This window comes from Misgurnus anguillicaudatus, chromosome 14 (assembly GCF_027580225.2).
Source record: "Misgurnus anguillicaudatus chromosome 14, ASM2758022v2, whole genome shotgun sequence".
NCBI lineage: Eukaryota > Metazoa > Chordata > Actinopteri > Cypriniformes > Cobitidae > Misgurnus > Misgurnus anguillicaudatus.
In genome coordinates, this window is record NC_073350.2 from 27,913,666 (window position 1) to 27,934,643 (window position 20,978).

Consider the following 20,978-nt stretch of genomic DNA (forward strand, 5'->3'; position numbering starts at 1 on the left):
TAAAACTAGCAAACATTTAAATATACAGCTTCAGATTTAAAGAGTTTTAAGAATAAAGGGGGTCGCACACTGGACGAGAAGCGTCTAGGAGAACTCGGGGGTATCGTACACCAGACGACGTGCACATTAAATAGTGTGAGCTTAGTCAGATAGCATCTACTTCAAAATGCAAAATATACGTTAGCAGCCAATGTTAATCGCTAACGATTTGGGACAAATATGATGTTATTTAAAGTAAACTATGAAATTACTTAAGTCTAACCTTAGACTTGTTTTATAAAAAATAATATCACAAATGACTGAACAACATCATGGACATTTATTGGTGAATAGCTGGGTTTCCATCACCCTGATTTTATGCGCATTTTAAAGTATCGCATAAGAAACGACTAATTTCGAATAAAATTCCCTTAATTCGCAAAAAGTTTTGATGCTCGCTTGAGGTGGTTTTTGACTTGTGCAAAAAAGAGTAAATGCGAATAACGGGAGATGGAAAAATATTTGCCGAATAAATTCTGACATAGCGAACATTGGGTCTCATTCACTAATAATTGCGTATGTTTTCGTATTTATACGCACACTTGAACTTCTCAGAAAACTTTCCACCTAATTTACAACACGTGTTTATGTACATGTATTTGTTCTTATACTTGTTCTTACGTTAGTGAATTTGGAGTGTTCCACATGAGCGGCCGTGCGCAAGAGGTTGGCAATTTGCATAAAACACCCCCAAACCAGCTCCATATAAGGGCTTTCTGCAGTGCAGCGCTAGTCCACAGAAAATTTTAGCGCAGTTTGTCATAAAAGCAAAAGAGCTCGAAAAGAAATCCATGATCTAATTTATTATTGGTAAATTTTCGTTTCGCTATGCATTTTTTTATTGGGAGGTTTTGCTGTAAAAAAAGAAGTATTGGATGGTTAACAAATATGACATTTCATTAATATGACAGAGAGCGGATCTGTATCTAAAATTAAACAGACAGGACATCAAGTGATTGACGTTTGGACTTCTCATTACATTTACATGACATTTACATTAGACATTAAGCAGACGCTTTCATATAGAGATTTAAAAAGTGAGGAAGGAAATCATGAAGATTTGTCATTACGTGCATCTTCCATGCACATGCGGTGACGCGATTACACATCTGGTCGGAATTTTACTTCCGGTTTCAGTTTTTTAAATGGTCTGACTAGTTGCTAAACTGAACTCTTAAACAAATACCTTGTTGAAAATAACAAATGTTTTTGTTTTCTAGGTAATCTACGTATTGTTTATTTTTCTTGTTATATAAATAAACTACTTTAAAAGGACTTTGTTGTTATTTATTCTTAGTGGAGTTTACCAGAAGTTATGTGTTGACCATGAAAGCCGCGTGTTTATGTTGTTAATGCTGAAACGTCTATAATAATGTATCATTTAGGGGCGGTTTCCCGGACCAGGATTAGCTTAATCCAGGACTAGGCCTTAGTTTAATTAGAAAATATAACTAGTTTTAACAAACATGCCTTACTAAAAACATCACCTGTGTGCCTTTTGAGGTCAAACAAAGGGCACTGATGTATTTTAAGATCTGTAAGTGCAAGTTGATTTCAGTTTGGAGAGCTCTTAAAAGTGTTTAAGTCTAGGACTAGTCTAATCCCTGTCCGGGAAACCGCCCCTTAATGTATATAATAATAATATAGATTGTGTATAATAATATATAATACAGAAAATATTATAATATAAAATATAATCATGTAAATTTTATATATCAACATTATTGTAAACATTATAATTATAGCCTAGTTTTTGATTATAGTGTATGTGATTATTGCGTACGAGTGGTTTTAGGTTTTCTTGAAATTTTTGCGTACATATAGAAGAAATTGTGATACGAAAGTTTTTGTTGAATGACGATTTGTTTGTGAAAATTTGTGCGTATGCTTGCTTAATGAATGAGACCCATTAAACCCATGAGATTGACCGTTTAGCTGTTTTATTTACTGTTGGTTAATAGCTTACCAATACCACCATTGTTCGCTCAAACAACTTGATGGAAACGCACCTGATTCACATTGTTTGTTTTTCTTTTTTGGGGGGGAATTTTGAAAAAATTCACTCACGTTTGGATGGAAACCCCACTATTGTGTAAGAACCCGACACATGTTTACAAAAGCATTGCCAGATAGACATTCCAGAAAAACGGGTGAGGTTAGAAGGAATACAGTAAACGCAGAAATCTTGTGAAATCTTGTTGAGTGCCGAGTGCTGTTTTTATCCTAACCCTAAAGTCAACATCTCTCAGGATTCAGGCCCTAGCAGTATCCCATCTAGCCAGAATCCTTAACCCAACATCTTGTGAGATTTCGGCATTTGCTGAAGGCTTCTTTCTGTCATGAACGTACATTTGCAATACTTGCTTAGAATGGATGTGTTGATGGGCAGGTGATGGTAAATCACCAATTATCCACATCTGTTAGTGGAGAGCACAATACTGGGCCTCCTGTAGATTTGGACAAATGAACACCTTTCTCTCTTCAACAATCTGTTGTTTTGCAGACCTAATTTTCTGTCAACCTTCTGCAAGACTGAAAACTGCTGTTTAGACACTAAACATTAAATGTACACTAGTGTATTTGTGTCTGTTTACAGGTGGGACCTGTCTCAGTTATGAATGGATGACTGGTGAATGGAGGCATAACCGCAGACTGGTGTGGTGTCAGCGCTCTGATGGAGTCAACGTCACAGGTGATTTAAATAATTCTTAATCCATTAACAAACAAGCACTACACTGCAAAAAAAATATTTTCAAGAAAAAAATTCTTAGTATTTTTGTCTTGTTTTTAGTAAAAATATCTAAAAATTCTTAAATTAAGATGCTTTTTCTTGATGCGCAAAAATACCCAAGAAAATAAGTCTAGTTTTTAGACCAAAAATATCAAATTTAAGTGATTTTTTGCTGGGGATGCACGATATATTGGGCGACATATCGTTATCGGCCGATAACTGCTTATTAGGAAAGGTGCGAAGCCCTATTGTTTTTGCTCGGATTATTATTTTTATTTATTTTTTTTTTTTTTTGCGGCTCCGCCCAACAGGAAGTCGGCCATTTTGGATTGTTTCAGAAATGAATGCAATGAACTTTTAAATACTCCTCCTAGGGGATTCATGCGTTTGACACCAAATGTGGTGATCATGATGCCGAGACATGGTACTTGCTAAATTGCGAAGGGATTTTTGATATCTCGAACGGTTCTGCCATGGCGAAGCGACAAAGTCATGGCGAATTCAGAGAAACAGGAAGTGGCAAAAAATGTCTTATTGTGAAGACACATATGGTGTTTGTTCGTCTGAAGATTCCGATTGCATCGATGTGCCTATTGTGAGTCTCGGGTATAGCGCCACCAGGCGCCAGGAAGTGTGTCAGTCACAAAGGTGGATTTTTTGACAGTTGCATGCAATGTTCTTTTAAATACTCCTTTTAGGATATTCATGCGATTGACACCAAAAGTGATCAACATGATGGCGAGACATTGTAGATGGTAAATTGCGAAGGGATTTTTGATATATCGAACGCTGTTCCCACGGCAATGCGTTAAACTTTACTTTCATTTTAAAGGCATATTTAAGCCTTTCAGTTCCATGCAGTGAACTTTTAAATACTCCTTCTATGGGATTCATGCGATTGACACCAGAAGTGGTCAATATGATGCTGAGACACTGTAGATGATAAATTGCGAAGGGATTTTTGATATCTCAAACTCTGTTCCCATGGCAATGTGTCAAACGTTACTTTCATTTTTACACATACTTAAGACTGACAGTTACATGCTGTGAACTTTTAAACACTCCTTCAATGTGATTCATGCGATTGACACCAGAAGTGGTCAACATGATGCCGAGACATTGTAGATGCTAAATTGTGAAGGAATTTTTGACATCTGGAACGCTGTTGCCATGGCAACGCGTCAAACTTTTACTTATATTTCAGGCATATTTAAGGCTCTTGGCGTGCTTAGATTAAATTTAAATTTGGCACACACATCAGAGTTGTCGGCTGTTAAGTGTTGACAAAAAGGTCAGATAAAGGCGTGTCCATTTAGTGCTCACTAGCGCCCCTGTTTATCTAAAATGTGGGGTTTCATTTACCTACTGTACCTAAATGGGTAAGTAACAACATGAAATAGTCCACTGATATTTACCCACTTGATGCACTTGCCCACCGTGCACCTTTTCTCGGAGGCACCGTGTAGCGGTAAATTAACGTGCGAGGGCCCGCCATCGCTGCTTGCAGCTATATTTTTTAATATTATCGGTTATCGGTCTGATAGCAAAATTAGGCCGATAAATGAAAGCAGATAAATGATGGATTATTTTGGTTTGTTGAACCACTTCACTTGCTCATTGATGGCCATGTGGAGTTTTGATTGGTGCTTTCTGTGACATAGCATGAAGATGACACGTGTTGCGGGCTTAAGAAGAGTATGCTAGTCTAGCGCAAAGACGAGATGTCCGCGGTCTGCGAGTTTTTCATTGTGAAAATAATATGAATATTTATCGGCCTGTAGATATCGGTTATCGGCCCCCAAATTTAAAGAGTTATCGGTTATCAGTATCACCCAAAATTTCCATATCGGTGCATCCCTATTTTTTGCATAAAACAAGCAAAAAATCTGCCAATGGGGTAAGCAAATTTTTCTTGAATTTTTCTTGAATTTACTGTTTAAGAAAAATGTTTTAGTTTTTTGCTTACCCCATTGGCAGATTTTTTGCTTGTTTTATGCACAAGATCACTTAAATTTGATATTTTTGTTCTAAAAACTAGACTTATTTTCTTGGGTTGTTTTGCTCATCAAGAAATACATCTTAATTTAAGAATTTTTAGATATTTTTTTCTTAAATCATTTTTTGCAGTGTAGTCTAAATGCATTATTTTTTTTAACTAATTTCGCTGTAAAAAAAAAAATTTCAAGAAAACAATTTCTTAGTATTTTTGTCTTGTTTTCAGTAAAAATATCTAAATATTCTTAAATTAAAATGCTTTTTCTTGATGAGCAAAACAACCCAAGAAAATACAGTAAGTGTACTTTTTTAGACCAAAAATACAGAATATTTATTAAATTGAAATTAAATTTTTTTTTGCTTACCCCATTGGCAGATTTGTTGGCTTGTTTTATTATTTTATTTTATTAATTTACAAATTCACTTACATTTTATATATTTCATCTAAAAACTAGACTTTTTTCTTAGGTCATTTTGCTCGTCAAGAAAATGCATCCTGATTTAAGAATTGTCTGATATTTGTACTTAAAATAGACAAAAATACTAAGTAAGGGGCGATTCACATTTTGCGTCTTTTGCGAGTTCGTTAATTCAAATGCAGGCGCGCGGTATGCGCGCTCATAATGGAATTGACACGGCTGCGATGCACTCGTTTTTTCCAGGCCCGTCCGCACTGCATGATCGCAAGATTTAGACGCAAAATGTGAACCGCCCCTAAGAAAGTAATTTTTTGCAGTGTTCAGGTTGGTCATTGTGAAAGATTACAAAACACAGATTAAGATTGTACCAAAGATTATTTACTTATTTTTCTTTCTTTGCAATTAGGCGGTTGCATCGCCCAAAACAGGCCCTCTGCAGTGAAACAGTGTCACCCTCCCTGTACCAAACCCTTCTCTTTTTGTACCCAGGTAATAATTCCTGTCATATGAATACTGTATGATTAAATTCATCACTGAGTAAAGAAATAAACTTTTGCTGAAGTCATATACAATATCTTTCTGTCTGTCAGAGTGGAGTTTGTGGTTGTGAGAAGGGCTTCACAGAGGTCATGACCTCTCATGGTTTTCTGGACTACTGCACCAGAACACCAGGGTTGGATCATAAGAAAGCAGATGTGAAGACCAGCGCAGGACATGTTAGACCAGAACACGCTCGGAACAAGAACCAGATCAATGATTGGGCACTACAGCCACTTGGACCAGGTATTACAGCATCCCTGTGCTCTCCGATTGGATAGATTATTTGATTGACAGCTACTAGTACAGAAGTCAGAATAACTCAAGGACTCGTATTTGAAAAGACACCTTAATGTGATATCCCTGTTTTGATTGATAGACGGGCGTGTAAAGCTCTGGGTTTATGGACTGATGGCTGCAGGGTTCATCTTGATTCTGCTTCTCATTGTTATGTCCTTCATCTTGTGGTAAGCCTGCTGTTATCAGTTGGGAACATTGTTTGGATATTGTTGGCCAATTGGTATGCAGTTTATAGTATAAGTAAATGTGACCTTGTCAGTGAAATCCAGGTTAAAGTCTCATCATATTTGAGATTTATTGCATCAAAGTTTGATTTCACATTGATTTTTAATCTCCATTCTCAGTCAATAATAAAGATATCAAGGTTATATTTTCACAAAATGCTCTTTATTTATTTAGGATGATTTTTTTTGTAGAAAACTACTAAGTTGAGAGCCTCTGATTTAATAGCTAAATTGTGCCCTCTAGTGGTGGACACTGTACATTGTTTCTCAGGTTGTGTGTTAATGATAAATTCTTGTTTGTGTTTCAGTAAAAACCCTGAGGACAGTCCCAGCAGCACTCCACAAAAGACAATGACTTACGACGATGTGGACATGTGAACTCTCATTACCACAGTGTGTATGCAATACTAAAGCAATCTCAAGTCAGACCACAACACAACATGTTTACAGCACACAAATAGAGCCAGACAACAGAAAGTGCTGACAGGAGAATTAAACACAGCGAAAGGATCTTGGTGAATGTTATACCTTGAAAATGGTTTGTTATCATGCATACCATGGTGAGATTCTGTGCGCGTGCGTGTGTGCGTGTTTGTATCCTGTATATGTACGTTTATGTGTGTACGTCAATCATAAGGATTGTGTAATGCTCTTATTACTGGTATGGATCAACGTGGTTTCATAGAACTTTGCAAAAACCTGAGCATGCAGATTTACAGAAATCAGGCCTTTACGGGGTAGTTTTTGAAATTTTTTGGTCAAATTGTATTATTCTCTGAGCTATCTGTAAGTACTCTCGTTTTGTCACAGTTCTAACATGTTTCATAATCACAGAGTCTGTGCAGAATAGGCAAAAGAAACTCTCAAATTTTGTCTGGACCAAGTTACAGAGAAATTGTCCTTTGAACCCTTGGAGAGATAGTTCACCCAAGGGTGAGGGTGGTGTCATTAATGACTCACCCTCATGTCGTTCCAAACTCATAAGACCTCCGTTGATCTTCGGAACACAGTTTGGGATGTTTTGTATTTGGTCTGGGAGCTTGTTGACCCTTCATTGAGATCTATGTGCCGTGTACTTTCCATGTCCAGAAGGGTGGTGGAGACATCATCGAGGTGGTTCGTGTGACATCGGTGGGTCAGTTGGAGTGTGTTGGAGCATCAGAAATGCATTTTGGTCCAAAAATAACAAAAATGACAACTTTATTCAGCATTGTCTTCTCTTCCACGTCAGTTTTGAAGCGCATGCGCGAGACTAAAGTCACGTGACTGCAGTGATGCGGCTGACGTGTTATCTGGTGCGCCCCAGCTGTTTATTTTTGTGCGCCCGGGCTTCGTTCGTTTACAGTCTAAGGGGGATGCACACTGTAAGTTTGAAAAAAAAAAACTTTGCAAACATATCTGAAGATAACACGTCATCCGCGTGATGAATAAAGTCGTAATTTTTGTTATTTTTGGACCAGAATGTGTTTTTCGATGCTTCGGCGCGTTCTTACTGACCCACTGATGTCACATGGACTACTTTGATGATGGCTTATTACCTTTCTGGACATGGACAGTATACCGTACGTAGATTTTCAATGAAGGGTCAACAAGCTCTCAGACTAAATATTAAACATCTTGAACTTTGTTCTGAGGATGAACGGAGGTCTTGGGAGTTTGGAACGACATGAGGGTGGATCATTGATGGCATTGTTTTCATTTTCGGGTGAACTATCCCTTTAAAGCTGGGTTTTAGTTATGCACTACATTAGTGCCATTTTTAGTGTCATGTTTATTTATTTATTTATCTTCATTGTTTGTATTTTTTATTTCACCATAGTCCTAAAGTGTTGATAACTTTGTGTACTTTTATACCTCTAATAAGGAGCTGAAAGAATTCTGGTGACCTGCTCTTTTGTAATGTGTATGCTGTACATATTTTTTATCTGTGTCACTGAGTGGTTTATAAATAAATCTCAATCTCAGAGTCTTTGATAAAGATAAATGCATTGTTAGATGAGGATCCTCAGCTGTGTTTTAATAATCTTATATTGGGTTAAACATGTGGGAAATTTTTGCTGTTTCACTGTCTGGTTTCACTCTTTAACTTTCCCAGTTCTGGAACAGTGCTGCTGTCATTTCCTATCAGTGTCAAAACACTGGGCCAACTTTGATGGGCCAAGCCCAGACTGTCATATTCCCCTCATGAATTGTTATTAGTATGCACATTAGCAGCAGCAGATGAGATCAAATGAGGGAAACACAGGTGTGATATAACTGCATGAAAACTTATCAGCCAGTAGGTGGCAGTATGACACAGTAAATGCGGTTGACTGAGGATTGTGAACAAATCAGCACCACCATACAGCAGTGGTTTTCAAACTGGGGGCTGTGGTGGGATTGTGCGAGGGGGGCACCAGTTTTATGACATTTTTTAAAATGCATTAATTTATCATAAAATTATGTAATTAAACCTCAGAAAAAATAAGGCTACTACCCAATGTAAGGCTACTTAAATTGGGTAATTTAATATATTTTGTTTAATTCAAATTTTAAGTTTTATAATGTTTTATGTCATAAATTTTCATTGGGGGGCCACGAATTGAAAGAATGGACACAAAGGGGGCCGCACACTGAAAAAGAGAACCACTGCCTTTGTTATTAGCTGTTAGCAACATATAAAAGAAGATCAAGGAAAAATGTAAACATTGTTGTGTCGAAATATATCTGCACAAACTGAAAGTTAGACATTTTGTTTGTACAGATCTCATCAAAGTAGGAAAAATTGTATCCATATTCAAGCATTCTGAAGCCATTCGTTTTTTTTTATCACGCTCTTATGTTTAGGTTCAGTAATTTCACATTAATGGCAATTAAAATTATTTAGTCAGTAAGTTCAAACCCCTTTTAAGTGCATGTAAGCTTTTTGGGCAAAAATCTACTTCTTTGGACAAGACAAAGTAAACAGTTGCAAAATCAAATATAAACATTGCAAATGGTGCAAGTCAATGTAAAAATAAAACCGAACTATTCATAAGGGGGCACTGTAATGCATGTGATGCATTCAGATCCAACTACTCACAAGCAGTGTTGGGGGTAACGCATTACAAGTAACTTGAGTTACGTAATAATATTACTTTTCTGAAGTAACGAGTAAAGTAACGCATTACTTTTTAAATGTACACATTAATATTTGAGTTACTTTTTCAAAAAAAGTAACTCAAGTTACTTTTTTATATTAATTAATTTGATTAAAAAATATGTACTGAATTAAACTAAACGTATGCACTCTCTGTGCCTGTGTGGAAACAGTTTGAGTCAGAAACTGAGATGGCAGGCCAGAGCTAAACATTTTTGTGATGAAATATGCAATTTCTGAAGGCAGAACTTTTCAGTCATAAAAACACCTGCAAGGCCTGAAAGAGATCAAGCTTTAGACAAGAAAAAGTAACGCAAAAGTAACTAAAAGTAACGTAAGCATTACTTTCCATGAAAAGTAACTAAGTAATGCAATTAGTTACTTTTTTTGGGAGTAACTTAATATTGTAATGCATTACTTTTAAAAGTAACTTTCCCCAACACTGCTCACAAGGGACACAAGTTTGTATGTGATATGTATGTATTTTGTCTCTTACAATTTGGTTACTGCTGAAGGACGACATTAATTTTACATGTCCATACAGCATCAGAACTAAGTACGTGGTTGTTTTGAATGTTGTATGAAAGGGTATCGTAAGAAAATTTACTATTATAATACCTTTTAGACAAACTCTCTTCATTCTCCTCCTCTCTCGTATCTTCCCCCCTCTCTTCACTATCAGTAGAGAAGTGCATTAGAGAACTCTCGTTCTCGCTCGTGTCTCTGTGCGCTTTATCAGATGAGATAAGAATGAGTGCTGAAGTTCTAATAGGGTTCCAGCCCAGCGGGATTCTCCTCACGTGCACTGAAAACAACAAACACATACATCACTGTGCCGGCAGATCAGCTCCGCACCACAACAACACCAGCACACTCTTATAATCGAGATCCAGGTTTATTGAAAACAACATGTCCACATTTAAAGATGCACTTCATCTATAAATTCTAAACTGTACCTCACACATTCTCATTTTGTTTCAAAACTATATCACCTTTTTTTCTGTGGAACACAAAACAGATATTTTTAAAGATATATACATATTCTTTTCTTTAATAGTGCTTCCACCAAAAGCACATTTAAAGTATACAATTGGTACTCTTTTATGATGTATTTGGTAGTGATGCACCGATATATTGGCCTATAATCGGTATGGGCAGATGAAAGCATTTTTCCCACTATCGGACATCGGCCAAATATTTATAAACGACTGATGATCAGGGCAGATTATATCCTGACAATCAAACCTCAGAAAAATAAGGCTACTAACCAACAGCACTACATTGTATCATTTAACCCCTTAGGCGTCACCCACCCTATTGAGTTAAATCTACACTCTTGGAGCTTTTTCAACAATATATAGTTTGTAGTGATATATTAAAATTTACATCAACAATATTGATGTAAACATAGGTGTCCCGTAAAAAATGACTGTCTTACTTAGTATTTTTGTCTTGTTTTCAGTAAAAATATCTAAAAATTCTTAAATTAAGATGTATTTTCTTGATGAGCAAAATGACCTACGAAAATAAGTCTAGTTTTAAATATAAAAAAATATAAACTTTAAGTAAATTAGTGCTTAAAACAATCAAACAAATCTGCCAATGGAATAAGAAAACATTTTCTTGAAATAACTTGAAATAAACTTTTTTCATAAACACTTAATTCAAGAAAAATTTTCTTATTCCATTGGCAGATTTTTTTAAGCACAAATTTGCTTAAATTTTATATTGTTTTTTTCTAAAAACTAGACTTGTTTTCCTTATTTTCTTCATTTATGTAATTTAGCTTATCAAGACAATACATCTTAATTTAAGAATTTTTAGATATTTTTTTACTAAAAACAAGACAAAAATACTAAGTAAGAAAGTCATTTTTGCAATGTACACTGCAAAAAATGATTTTCAAGAAAAAAATGTCTTAATATTTTTGTCTTGTTTTCAGTAAAAATATCCAAAAATTCTTAAATTAAGATGCTTTTTCTTGATGAGCAAAATGACATAAGAAAATAAGTCTAGTTTAGACCAAAAATATAAAATGTAAGTAATTTTGTGCATAAAACAAGCAAAAAAATCTGCCAATGGGGTAAGCAAAAAATCTTGAACATTTTTCTTAAACACTAAATTCAAGAAAAATTCAAGAAAAATTTGCTTACCCCATTGGCAGATTTTTTTGGTTGTTTTATCCACAAATTTACTTAAATTTGATACATTTTGTCTAAAAACTAGACTTATTTTCTAATGTCATTTTGCTCATCAAGAAAAACATCTTGTTTTAAGAGTTTTTTTTATATTTTTTACTGAAAACAAGACAAAAATACTAAGAATGTTTTTTTTTGAAAATCATTTTTTGCAGTGTAGGCAATTGAATATCGGTACAGATATTTTATATCTGTGCATCCCGAGCTATATTAGTCTTCTGAAACCAGTTTAAATTCTTATTCCCTTCTCTATCCACTTTTGGTTTGTTCCTCAATGTGTAGAAAGATATTCTTAGTTGCTGTATGTTTTGGAGACTTTTTTCAGACTGGTTTTTAACTCTCCTCCATTTCCTGGTATTCCTGGTCTGACCTCAAACGCCTGACATTGTTGTTAGGTTTGTCAGATTCCTCAAACAGCAGTGTTTTGATAGCATCACAGGGCCATGGTGTTTACACTTTTCAGGAGGATCAATTTACAATTGTTTCACTTACACTTATTTCTGCATACAGCTGCGATAACAGAAAGTATTGGGAAAAAAATAGCAAATTTCACCATTAACCATTGACCTGAGTTATATGTACTCTATAAAACAGCACAACACATAAAAAGCAGTCTGCCTTAACAGCAAAGCACTTTCTAGAGGGCAGCTAACCCTCCAAATATTAGTAAACCATTATAAGACGTAAACACTGAGAAGACGGCCAATAATGAGAGAGCGAGATAAAAGCAAGTGGCAGTGAAGAAAAAAGGAGTGTTGGGAGGAGATAACTCCCGTCTCTTCATTACTCCCTTCTCTCTTCCATTAAAAGCTTTCTCCGGCTCCTCTGCCCCCGGCTGAAGACTCTGGAGAGAAAGTGTAATTGTGCATGGGAAATTAAGTCTGCGACTTGCTACACTATTTAAAATACTGGGTCCCCAAGGGTAAGGAAGTCTGCTATGACACACACGCTTTCAACACATGCCCTGGTTCACACGTATGCACGAGTGGTGCGTAAGCAAAACTGGAAGACTGAGCCTGTTTCACACAGCATGCACAAACAATGTAAGCAGAGCAAAACTGCGATGGTGTTTCAGATTCATTACAGACGATGTCGCATCTCGTCTACTGAGATTGTACAGTATCACTTGTAAGCCAATGTTATCCCAAAGTTGGACTGCTTGAACCTTTGGCTAGGCCTCTGGTGTGCTGATTTAAAATCTTTCAGAAACATCATGAGAGAAAGACTGTAAAAGTGCATCATAAACATTTTTCTGTAGCAGTCTGACTCATGATGCATAAATGAGAAACCTTTTATCTTGATGAAGGATTGCTGCGTTTTCTCCTCCGATCAAATCTTGCATTTGTTCTCTACGGTAATTTTAATCAGTTTGTCTGATGGAGAGCACGGGTCGACGTTTTCCCCTTGGGATCAATAATTGTATTGATGACGGTCCGATAGAGGTCGATCAAGCGACGCGTCTCCACAGGGCCGCATCGATTTCATTTTCTGCAATCCTTTCGAATCAGGTGACTGCCAAACTCCATTGTGTTTCACCTCGTGCCGGACAGCCATTATCAATCACATCCAGAGAAAGGCCTGTCCGATGAGGGCAAAGTTATGGGCAGACGGCTGTCTCAGGGACATTGTCCCTGGCCTGTGCTTTTGAGAGATGAGCTTCACTGTGGTATGCTTTACACAAATGCTGACAGGTTGCGATGGTGTGTTGGCCATAGGCAGACGTGTTCATCCTTTTGACGCTAAACTTATGACATATGTTTTCGAAAGGTAACAGAAGATTTTTTTTAGGGAGGGTGGTAGTTTCCATAGAGGATGGCTGAAGCTCTACCTCTGTTCATTTTTATGTGGGCTTACTTGAACCCTTTCTTTACACTGCAAAAAAAATGATTTTCAAGAAAAAATTCTTAATATTTTTGTCTTGTTTTTAGTAAAAATATCTAAAAGTTCTTAAATTAAGATGCTTTTTCTTGATGAACAAAACAACCCAAGAAAATAAGTCTAGTGTTTAGACCAAAAATATCAAACTTAAGTGATTTTGTGCATAAAACGAGCAAAAAAAATCTGCCAATGGAGTAAGCCAATTTTTCTTGAATTTTTCTTGAATTTAGAGTTTAAGAAAAATATTCAAGTTTTTTTGCTTACCCCATTGGCAGATTTTTTTGCTTGTTTTATCCATAAAAAAACACTTAAGTTTGATATTTCTGGTCTAAAAACTAGACTTATTTTCTTGGGTCGTTTTGCTCATCAGGAAAAAGCATCTTAAAGCAACACTATGTAGTTTCCATGTAAAAATGACTTACAGCTCCCCCATGTGGTTGAAAAGCGCAACAGTGCCTGGTATCAGACACTCTTCTGCAGGCAGGGGGAGGGGCGGGGCTGTGGTTCCTACCCTCAACCGCCACTTTCAGAGTGTGCTTGTAGCATCTAGGAGGCTCCTCAGGTTGCAGCAACAGTACAATTTGTCCAGTTAAATGTTGTTCTATCTCTGAAACAATTTTAGAGACATTATTTAAAGGTAAAAAACTACATAGTGTTGCTTTAATTTAAGAATTTTTAGATATTTTTGCTGAAAACAAGACAAAAAAAATCTGGCGATGTGCATCACGTGTCTTGTCAAAATAAGTGCCTGCTGCAGACACGTCTAAAGAGTTTAAGATAAAAGAGACGATCGCGTTTGCCAGATCAAATGCGTAATCAGAGTTTCGTGTTAAGGGAGTGTCTTGCGTGTATTTCTCTTTTATCATAAACGGTTTTGACGCGTGAGCAACAGACACTTATTTTGACCAAACACATGATGCACATGGTTCACATGACGCAACAAACGCATATTTTGAAAACACAGGCAACACACATGACACTCCGAACACTTATTTTGAATTTGCGCCCCTTGGATGAGCAGTCACGAGCCGCCACTGTCAAAAGGTGTCACAAATGTCCTTTTTGCTAGTTGCATACTATATACCAATAAGCTACCAGTAATATAAAGTACTTGTATTGTACCATATTTCACCCTGTTTGTGTCTCATAATCTAATTATGAAATTAGGAGCATTAAAGTTTGTAATAATTTTATATATTTTCTATTTTTAATGTAGTATATTTTTCAATGACATTTAAGAAATAACCTTCGGCTTTCAGATATAAACTATATAACACATACCAAATGATTCATTTCTACCAAGTACCTAAATTTCATTTTCTTAGTGTTAGTCATTTTTTTGGTTTAACTTTAGAGCAGAGAGCATGATAAAGCTGTCCGCTGACCCTTATTAATGGATGTTCTGCAGTATCACAGCCCATAGGCGGCAGAGGGAACTCAGAACAGCACTCATAAGTGTTTCACGTATAAAATTTATCGCTGAACTGCCTCTTTGTCAATATCACCCGTCAATGTGAATGTCACGGCGACTCATGAGAATCCATTAGACACGGCGGCAGTAGCCTGACCTGTGGCACCGCGTTCAGTCAATGTAGCCTGGTGTCATTTCTTTTAGGTCTCCGGAGAGATATTCAGAATGGAGTGTTAACACTGGATCATAAAACACATGAGACTGCCGCAGGCCATTTTGACAGAATTCATATCGGCTTGTGATAAAACTCCTCAGATAGGTGAAGCTGTTGTGTAAACTCATAACACAGATTGAGGTTATTTACGGAAAAGCGAGGTTTGGGTTATTTTGTACGATCTAAACGGATTGTCTGGGTGTTCAAAACAAACTGAAGGGATAGGGTTGCACCAATACAATATTCCTTTGCCAGTACGATATTCAATTACTTGGAATGACATACCAATACGATAAATAGCGATAGTTTTGCATTTTATTACTTGTGTTCGAAAATAATCACACATTATGATCTAATGCGTTTTAATTGCCATGATGTAATCTGCCCTGGTTGACTCTATTTAAACAATTTGTCCGATTGTTTCATCTTATAGGCCGATATATTGGTGCGTCCTTAAAAAGGTCATCTTAAAGGGCAGGTTTTCTGACTAATTAAAGGAAAACACCACCGTTTTTCAATATTTTACTATGTTTTTACCTCAACTTAGATTAATTAATAAATACCTATCTTTTTCAATGTGTGCACTTTTAACCTTTGTACAGCGCTTTGTGAATGTGTTAGCATTTAGCATAGCCCCATTCATTCCTATGGCTTCAAACAAAAGTTTTATTTTGTGCCACCATACTTACTCGTGTAACTACTCATGAAACAGTCTTTAAATAGGGAAAACATGGAAGTGTTTGATGACTTCTAAATTGGGGCTAGGCTAAATGCTAACACATTCACGAGGCACTCTACAAAGATTAAAGCGCACGCACTGAAAAACAATAGGTATGTATTAATTCGTCTAAGTTGAGGTATAGTAAAATACTGAAAATCTGTGGTGTTTTTCTTTAACATTTAAAGAGTTCTATTACTCATGCTAAACATTGGCAAAAGTATTTCTGGGCCAAACACACTCCCCCTCTTTCCAACAAGTTTCGTAAAGTTTTTTTTCATTCTAAATCTGTTGCGTAGCAGAACTTCGCTGTACATTGGAAGTCCTTGTATGGGCAGTTCTTATAACGGGAATAGCGCACGCACACACCAACCAAGAGCTGATACAAAATCAACGTCACCCAAGAAGTGTGTTGTTGTTTGTGAGGAAATTTTAAAGGAAAACGCCACCGTTTTCAATATTTTACTATGTTCTTCCCTCAACTTAGACAAATTAATACATACCTATATTTTTTCAAAGCATGCACTTAATCATTGTACAACAGTGTGTTGTGAATGTGTTAGCATTTAGCTTAACCCCATTCATTCCTTAGGATCCAAATAGGGATGAATTAAGAAGCCACCAAACACTTCCATGTTTTCCCTATTTAAAGACTGTTACATGAGTACTTACACGAGTAAGTACGGTGACACAAAATAAAACCTGGCAATTTTTTAAGTGGATTAAAAATGAGAACTATGTTGTATGGCGGAAGAGCATCTCATAAGTCTTGAAAAGTGAAGCCGCTGGCTCTTTGATCCCCCCTGGTGGCCGGCTGCAGTACAAGTCATAAATCCCGCCCTCTCCATTCAAACGAATGGGACTCTGCTCTAAATAAAAAAATGATTTACACTTCCAATAAAAGTTTCCGAAAGATGGTTTTGGTCCTTTCAAGTAGTTGCTATCACGCTGATATATGTTCAAGTTTCATTTTAGCTAGTAATTTGATCCTATAGAAACGGGGCGTGTCGTTATGATTGGCCTGGTTGAATTGGTCGCGCGAGCGTTTGGGCGGAAGTTTAATACCGCGGCTCCGCCTCTGGCTCCACGGACAATTCTATCTGTGCATGCCTTGGCTCCAAACTGACGTTTTTACGTAACATGGCGGCGACCATGGTCTGACATTTTTGGCTTCAATTCATTACAATGGAGGGAGGCAACGTCGCGTCGTCCATCTTTTTTTACAGTCTATGAGTGGGATAATGTTTAGTGTGTGTTGCTACTCGTTACGCGGTACCTCCCATGGTGCACCTTCAGGATCTCATGTTTTTCTGGAAACTATCGGTACAGCTGATCTGTCTTTTATCAATTTGATAAAACTGAAGACTCTTCAGATATGAAGGATGTAATACTACTCTAAAGGTACTCAAGATTAAAGGCGGGGTGCGTGATTTTTTGAAAAACACTTTGAAAAAGGGAGTCAGGCCGAGTACCAAAACACAAGTATAGCCAATCAGCAGTAAGGGGCGTGTCTACTAATCAACATTGTTGCCTGGGTTGCCTATGTGTGGGGCGGGTCTATCAAAAGAAGGTCCAGATTTTATTGCGGTAGGGGCATGTTTGTTTAGGTGATTTCAAATATCAACATTACTCTTTCAGAGATCATGCACCCCGCCTTTAACATGAGATAAGCCGAAACAGCATGTGTTATGGGAGCTTTAACCTGTCAAACACATGTCCATTTCATATTTAACCAAAAACAAGTTAACAACATAAAGAAAATTTGGCATAAAGAAAATCGAGGTCTTTTTATAAATATACTGTAAGCCCCCCAAATCTCATTACTGTTGAGTCCCGTTATGGAAAGTGAGCCAAATCTTGTGAATTAGTATTGGAGTCCGATGTAACCTTGGATATGTTTTTGTGAAATTCACTCCAGATTAGTTGGGTTCAAAAGTGAGAGTTGAAAGCCTTATGTTAAAGGAAACTAAAATCTCTGCCAAAAATTCTGCAAAAACAGATTCATTCATGAGAAAGAGAGAGAGAGAGAGAGAAAGAGAGAGAAAGAGAGAGAATAGGTTCCTAAATCCCATGTCGGATTGATCTTTCAGCTTGTGGTGTTGGGAGTTCTGTAATTATGGCTGAACTGAGTCCTTGACCCACTTCTGCCGTCTTATCTCCCTCCCTCCCTATTTCTTTCACTGTCTTTCTATTTGTCTTTCTCTCACTTCATCACTCGCTTCACTTTCTTCCTCTCTCTCAAACAGTTTTCCTCTTGATCTCCAAACTGCTGAAGAAGGACATGCGGGTAGAAAGCTGTGTGTAGATGCTGTTATGTGAGACAGAGATGGCCAAGTGCCCGGGGTAGTTAAACAGCGAGTGCTCGCTCCAGCGGGAAGAATTACTCTCCTGCTCTCTCTCAACATCACATTTGGCACCTGGGGCCTGGCCTGGCAAAGCACCTCATCACCCCCCTCCACACACACACAACCCAGACACAATTCAGCACGGCATCCGCAATCCGCTCGGTAATGTGGGACTTCAACCGCGGGTGGCTGCGGGCAACCATTGGCCATGTAATATTTCATTTGATCCATTTCTTCTTGGAGATGAGAGTCGATAGTCTTGCTAGAGGCAATGTTGGGTGGTGAAGATGTTGTTCTTTTTTAATATTACGTAGCAAATGTGCCGAGACAGAAGACTCAGCTCATTCTTATTCCAGTCTGACCAGGCCGGCTGATGGCTGAGTTTAACTGCTGCTTTGTGTCAACCTAATTTCACGTGTCATACTGTATAAACTTAATGGCAATGCAAAGTTTATGATGCAGAACAGTGTCAACAAAACTTCACTGAAAGAGCAAAGTCTTTCAGTTTCTTTGAGAAATGTTGTCAGTGGTTGTAATTCAGTCAGGGGCTTGTCAAATTTGGTAAATGAAACTCATTAGCAGCAATTCATCAGTTAGCACCCCCCAACTATAGGATAATTTGCATTTTAATTACATATAGGTACACGTTTTCTATTTTTCACAATGTGTGCAGAGTCAGATATTTTACTTTTGCTTCTTTTGGTAATTCAAATTATTCTCAATAGTAATTCGCATTACATTCTAATAAAAATTGTGTCATAAAATGTTTTACATTTACATCTATATAAATTGAAGGCTAAGGGATATAAAAGTTATGAGAATGGGGCGCATGTATTGTTAGAAAAATTATGGAAAAAAGCTTAATGGCCCCACAATAGTCTTGATTTTAAAATATATAAATATACAGTACTGTGCAAAAGTCTTAGGCCACCATGCCAGAATTAGATTTGTTGTTTTTGCAATGTTATAGTGATTATATATATTTCTCAGTCTCTCCTATAACTGGGACGTTTGGCATTACATATTTAAAACAATAATTTCATAGTCTTGAAATAACCTTGACAAACTATATATTGTTGAAAAGGTCTGGGAATGTAGATTTCATATTTCAAGGCCATTTGATGATAGAAATTGTAAAGTGACAGTTGTTTTGTTAAATGTCACTCACCCCATAGGAATACATATGAATGATTATATATTTATAACACTTATACCATATAAACTTGAAATAATCTTGACAAACTATATATTGTTGTAAAGCTCTGGGAATGTAGTTTTCATATTTCAAGACCATTTGATGATAGAAATTTAGTAGTGACAGTAATTTTGTTAATTGTCACTGACCCTGTAGGTCTATATATGAATTCGTATATATTCGTAATTCTAATATTCTTCAAATAAATCAATGAATCTTCACAAATCTTGACAAACTACCACTGGAAAGCCCTAGGAATGTAGATTTTATATTTCAAAACCTTTTTGCATTAAAAACAATAAAGAGACAGTAATTTATTAATTTGTGACAAGATAATGCAGCTAACCATTGACACCTAGTGGCCTTTGTTGGTAAAACCACTAAAAGTGTGACAGAAACCTCATTTGTTTGGGTTTTTAAATTGAAATTTGTTTCAGAACTAGTTGAGACTTTTGCCTTTATTTTTGTGGTGTTTTGGGAAGAAAACATTTTAATTTTTATATACATTTGTTTGGAGAGTAATTTATTGCATTATTTAGATTATTTTAATACATTTAAACTGGTATAACTATTTTTTATTTAATATTCACAACTTCAAACACTTCAGTGAAGAACTTTAAAATGTGGTCTTTAAAAAAAGACCAAGATTCTAACCCCCCCCACACACACACATACACACACAAACAAACTCAAAAGGGGGGGGTGAAAGTTAAAGGGTTAATAGAATACATCCAGAAAATACAGAAAATGTGTATTAAATAGTAGTAAAAACTGTATAAAAATGTAAACTGATATGTCAAGTTTTTAGGGCAAACTCCCCTTTGAGCAATAGCAGGAAACTGCAGGATCTCTTAACCCTAAATAAAATTAAATCCTAATTTCAATTCTAATCGAATGACTTCAGGACTTCAGTCTCCTCAAAAACGCTCAAGATGTGTTTAGTGCCAAGAGAGATCACACTAAACACAGACGGTGGTACCTAAAGAAGACATTTAGTGCTGAATTAAATTTTTTTTTTTACATATTTCCTGTATTTTCTGTTTGTATCTTAATAACATAGATTGAAAAATAAGTATGGATGGACACTAAAACTTCTAAAACAACAAGTCTGGTGGTGATGGCCTAAGACTTTTGCACAGAAAAACTGTAAAAAAAATTGCTGTAATTATGCAGCTGGTTGCCAGTAACTTACTGTAGAAGATAAAGACTGAAAATGTTTCATGTTCATATATATATATATATATATATATATATATATATATATATATATATATATATATATATATATATTATTTTTTTTTTTTTTTCGGTTCGAATGAAATATGATCATAGCATGTTCTTGACAGGTTTCATGAAATTCACCCGTAAACAAGTTATTCGGTTATGTATAATGCATTTTTTTCTCCAGACCGTTTCGACTGATTCAGCAGAGTTTCAGCATTCAGGTTGCTACAAGGTAATCAACAGGCGAAGACTGCGTAGCTCCAGAAACCATACATCACTGTCACCTCTCTGCTCCTTTCCATGAAGACCAATCCAAAGCACTACCACGACTCTGCAACCAGGATGCTAATCACATCTACGTCCTCTCTCCACACATCCTAAAAAAAGAGAAAGTGATGGATGCTGTTAACGTCCGGTATCTCTTAGACTTGA

General features: G+C 36.5%; 1 protein-coding gene and 1 long non-coding RNA gene across 5 annotated transcripts in view; one reads left to right on the top strand and one right to left on the bottom strand.

Moving 5' to 3' along the window:
• thsd7bb (thrombospondin, type I, domain containing 7Bb) overlaps nt 1-7,298 on the top strand; it is a 172,754-nt gene extending 165,456 nt beyond the window's left edge. For all 4 annotated transcript variants that reach the window (XM_073876172.1, XM_073876171.1, XM_073876170.1 and 1 more), the window contains 5 exons: nt 2,636-2,731; nt 5,591-5,673; nt 5,775-5,967; nt 6,101-6,188; nt 6,554-7,298. In XM_073876172.1, coding sequence (XP_073732273.1) covers nt 2,636-2,731; nt 5,591-5,673; nt 5,775-5,967; nt 6,101-6,188; nt 6,554-6,623 — 530 coding nt within the window. In that variant the 3' untranslated portion in view covers nt 6,624-7,298. The remainder of the gene's footprint in view (nt 1-2,635; nt 2,732-5,590; nt 5,674-5,774; nt 5,968-6,100; nt 6,189-6,553) is intronic.
• Nucleotides 1-20,978, bottom strand: part of LOC129427828 (uncharacterized) — a 53,288-nt gene that overhangs the window by 25,790 nt on the left and 6,520 nt on the right. Inside the window, exons 2-3 of the long non-coding RNA XR_012373246.1 lie at nt 20,733-20,923; nt 9,982-10,168 (exon numbers count right to left, since the gene is read on the bottom strand). This is a non-coding gene — a long non-coding RNA (uncharacterized lncRNA). The remainder of the gene's footprint in view (nt 1-9,981; nt 10,169-20,732; nt 20,924-20,978) is intronic.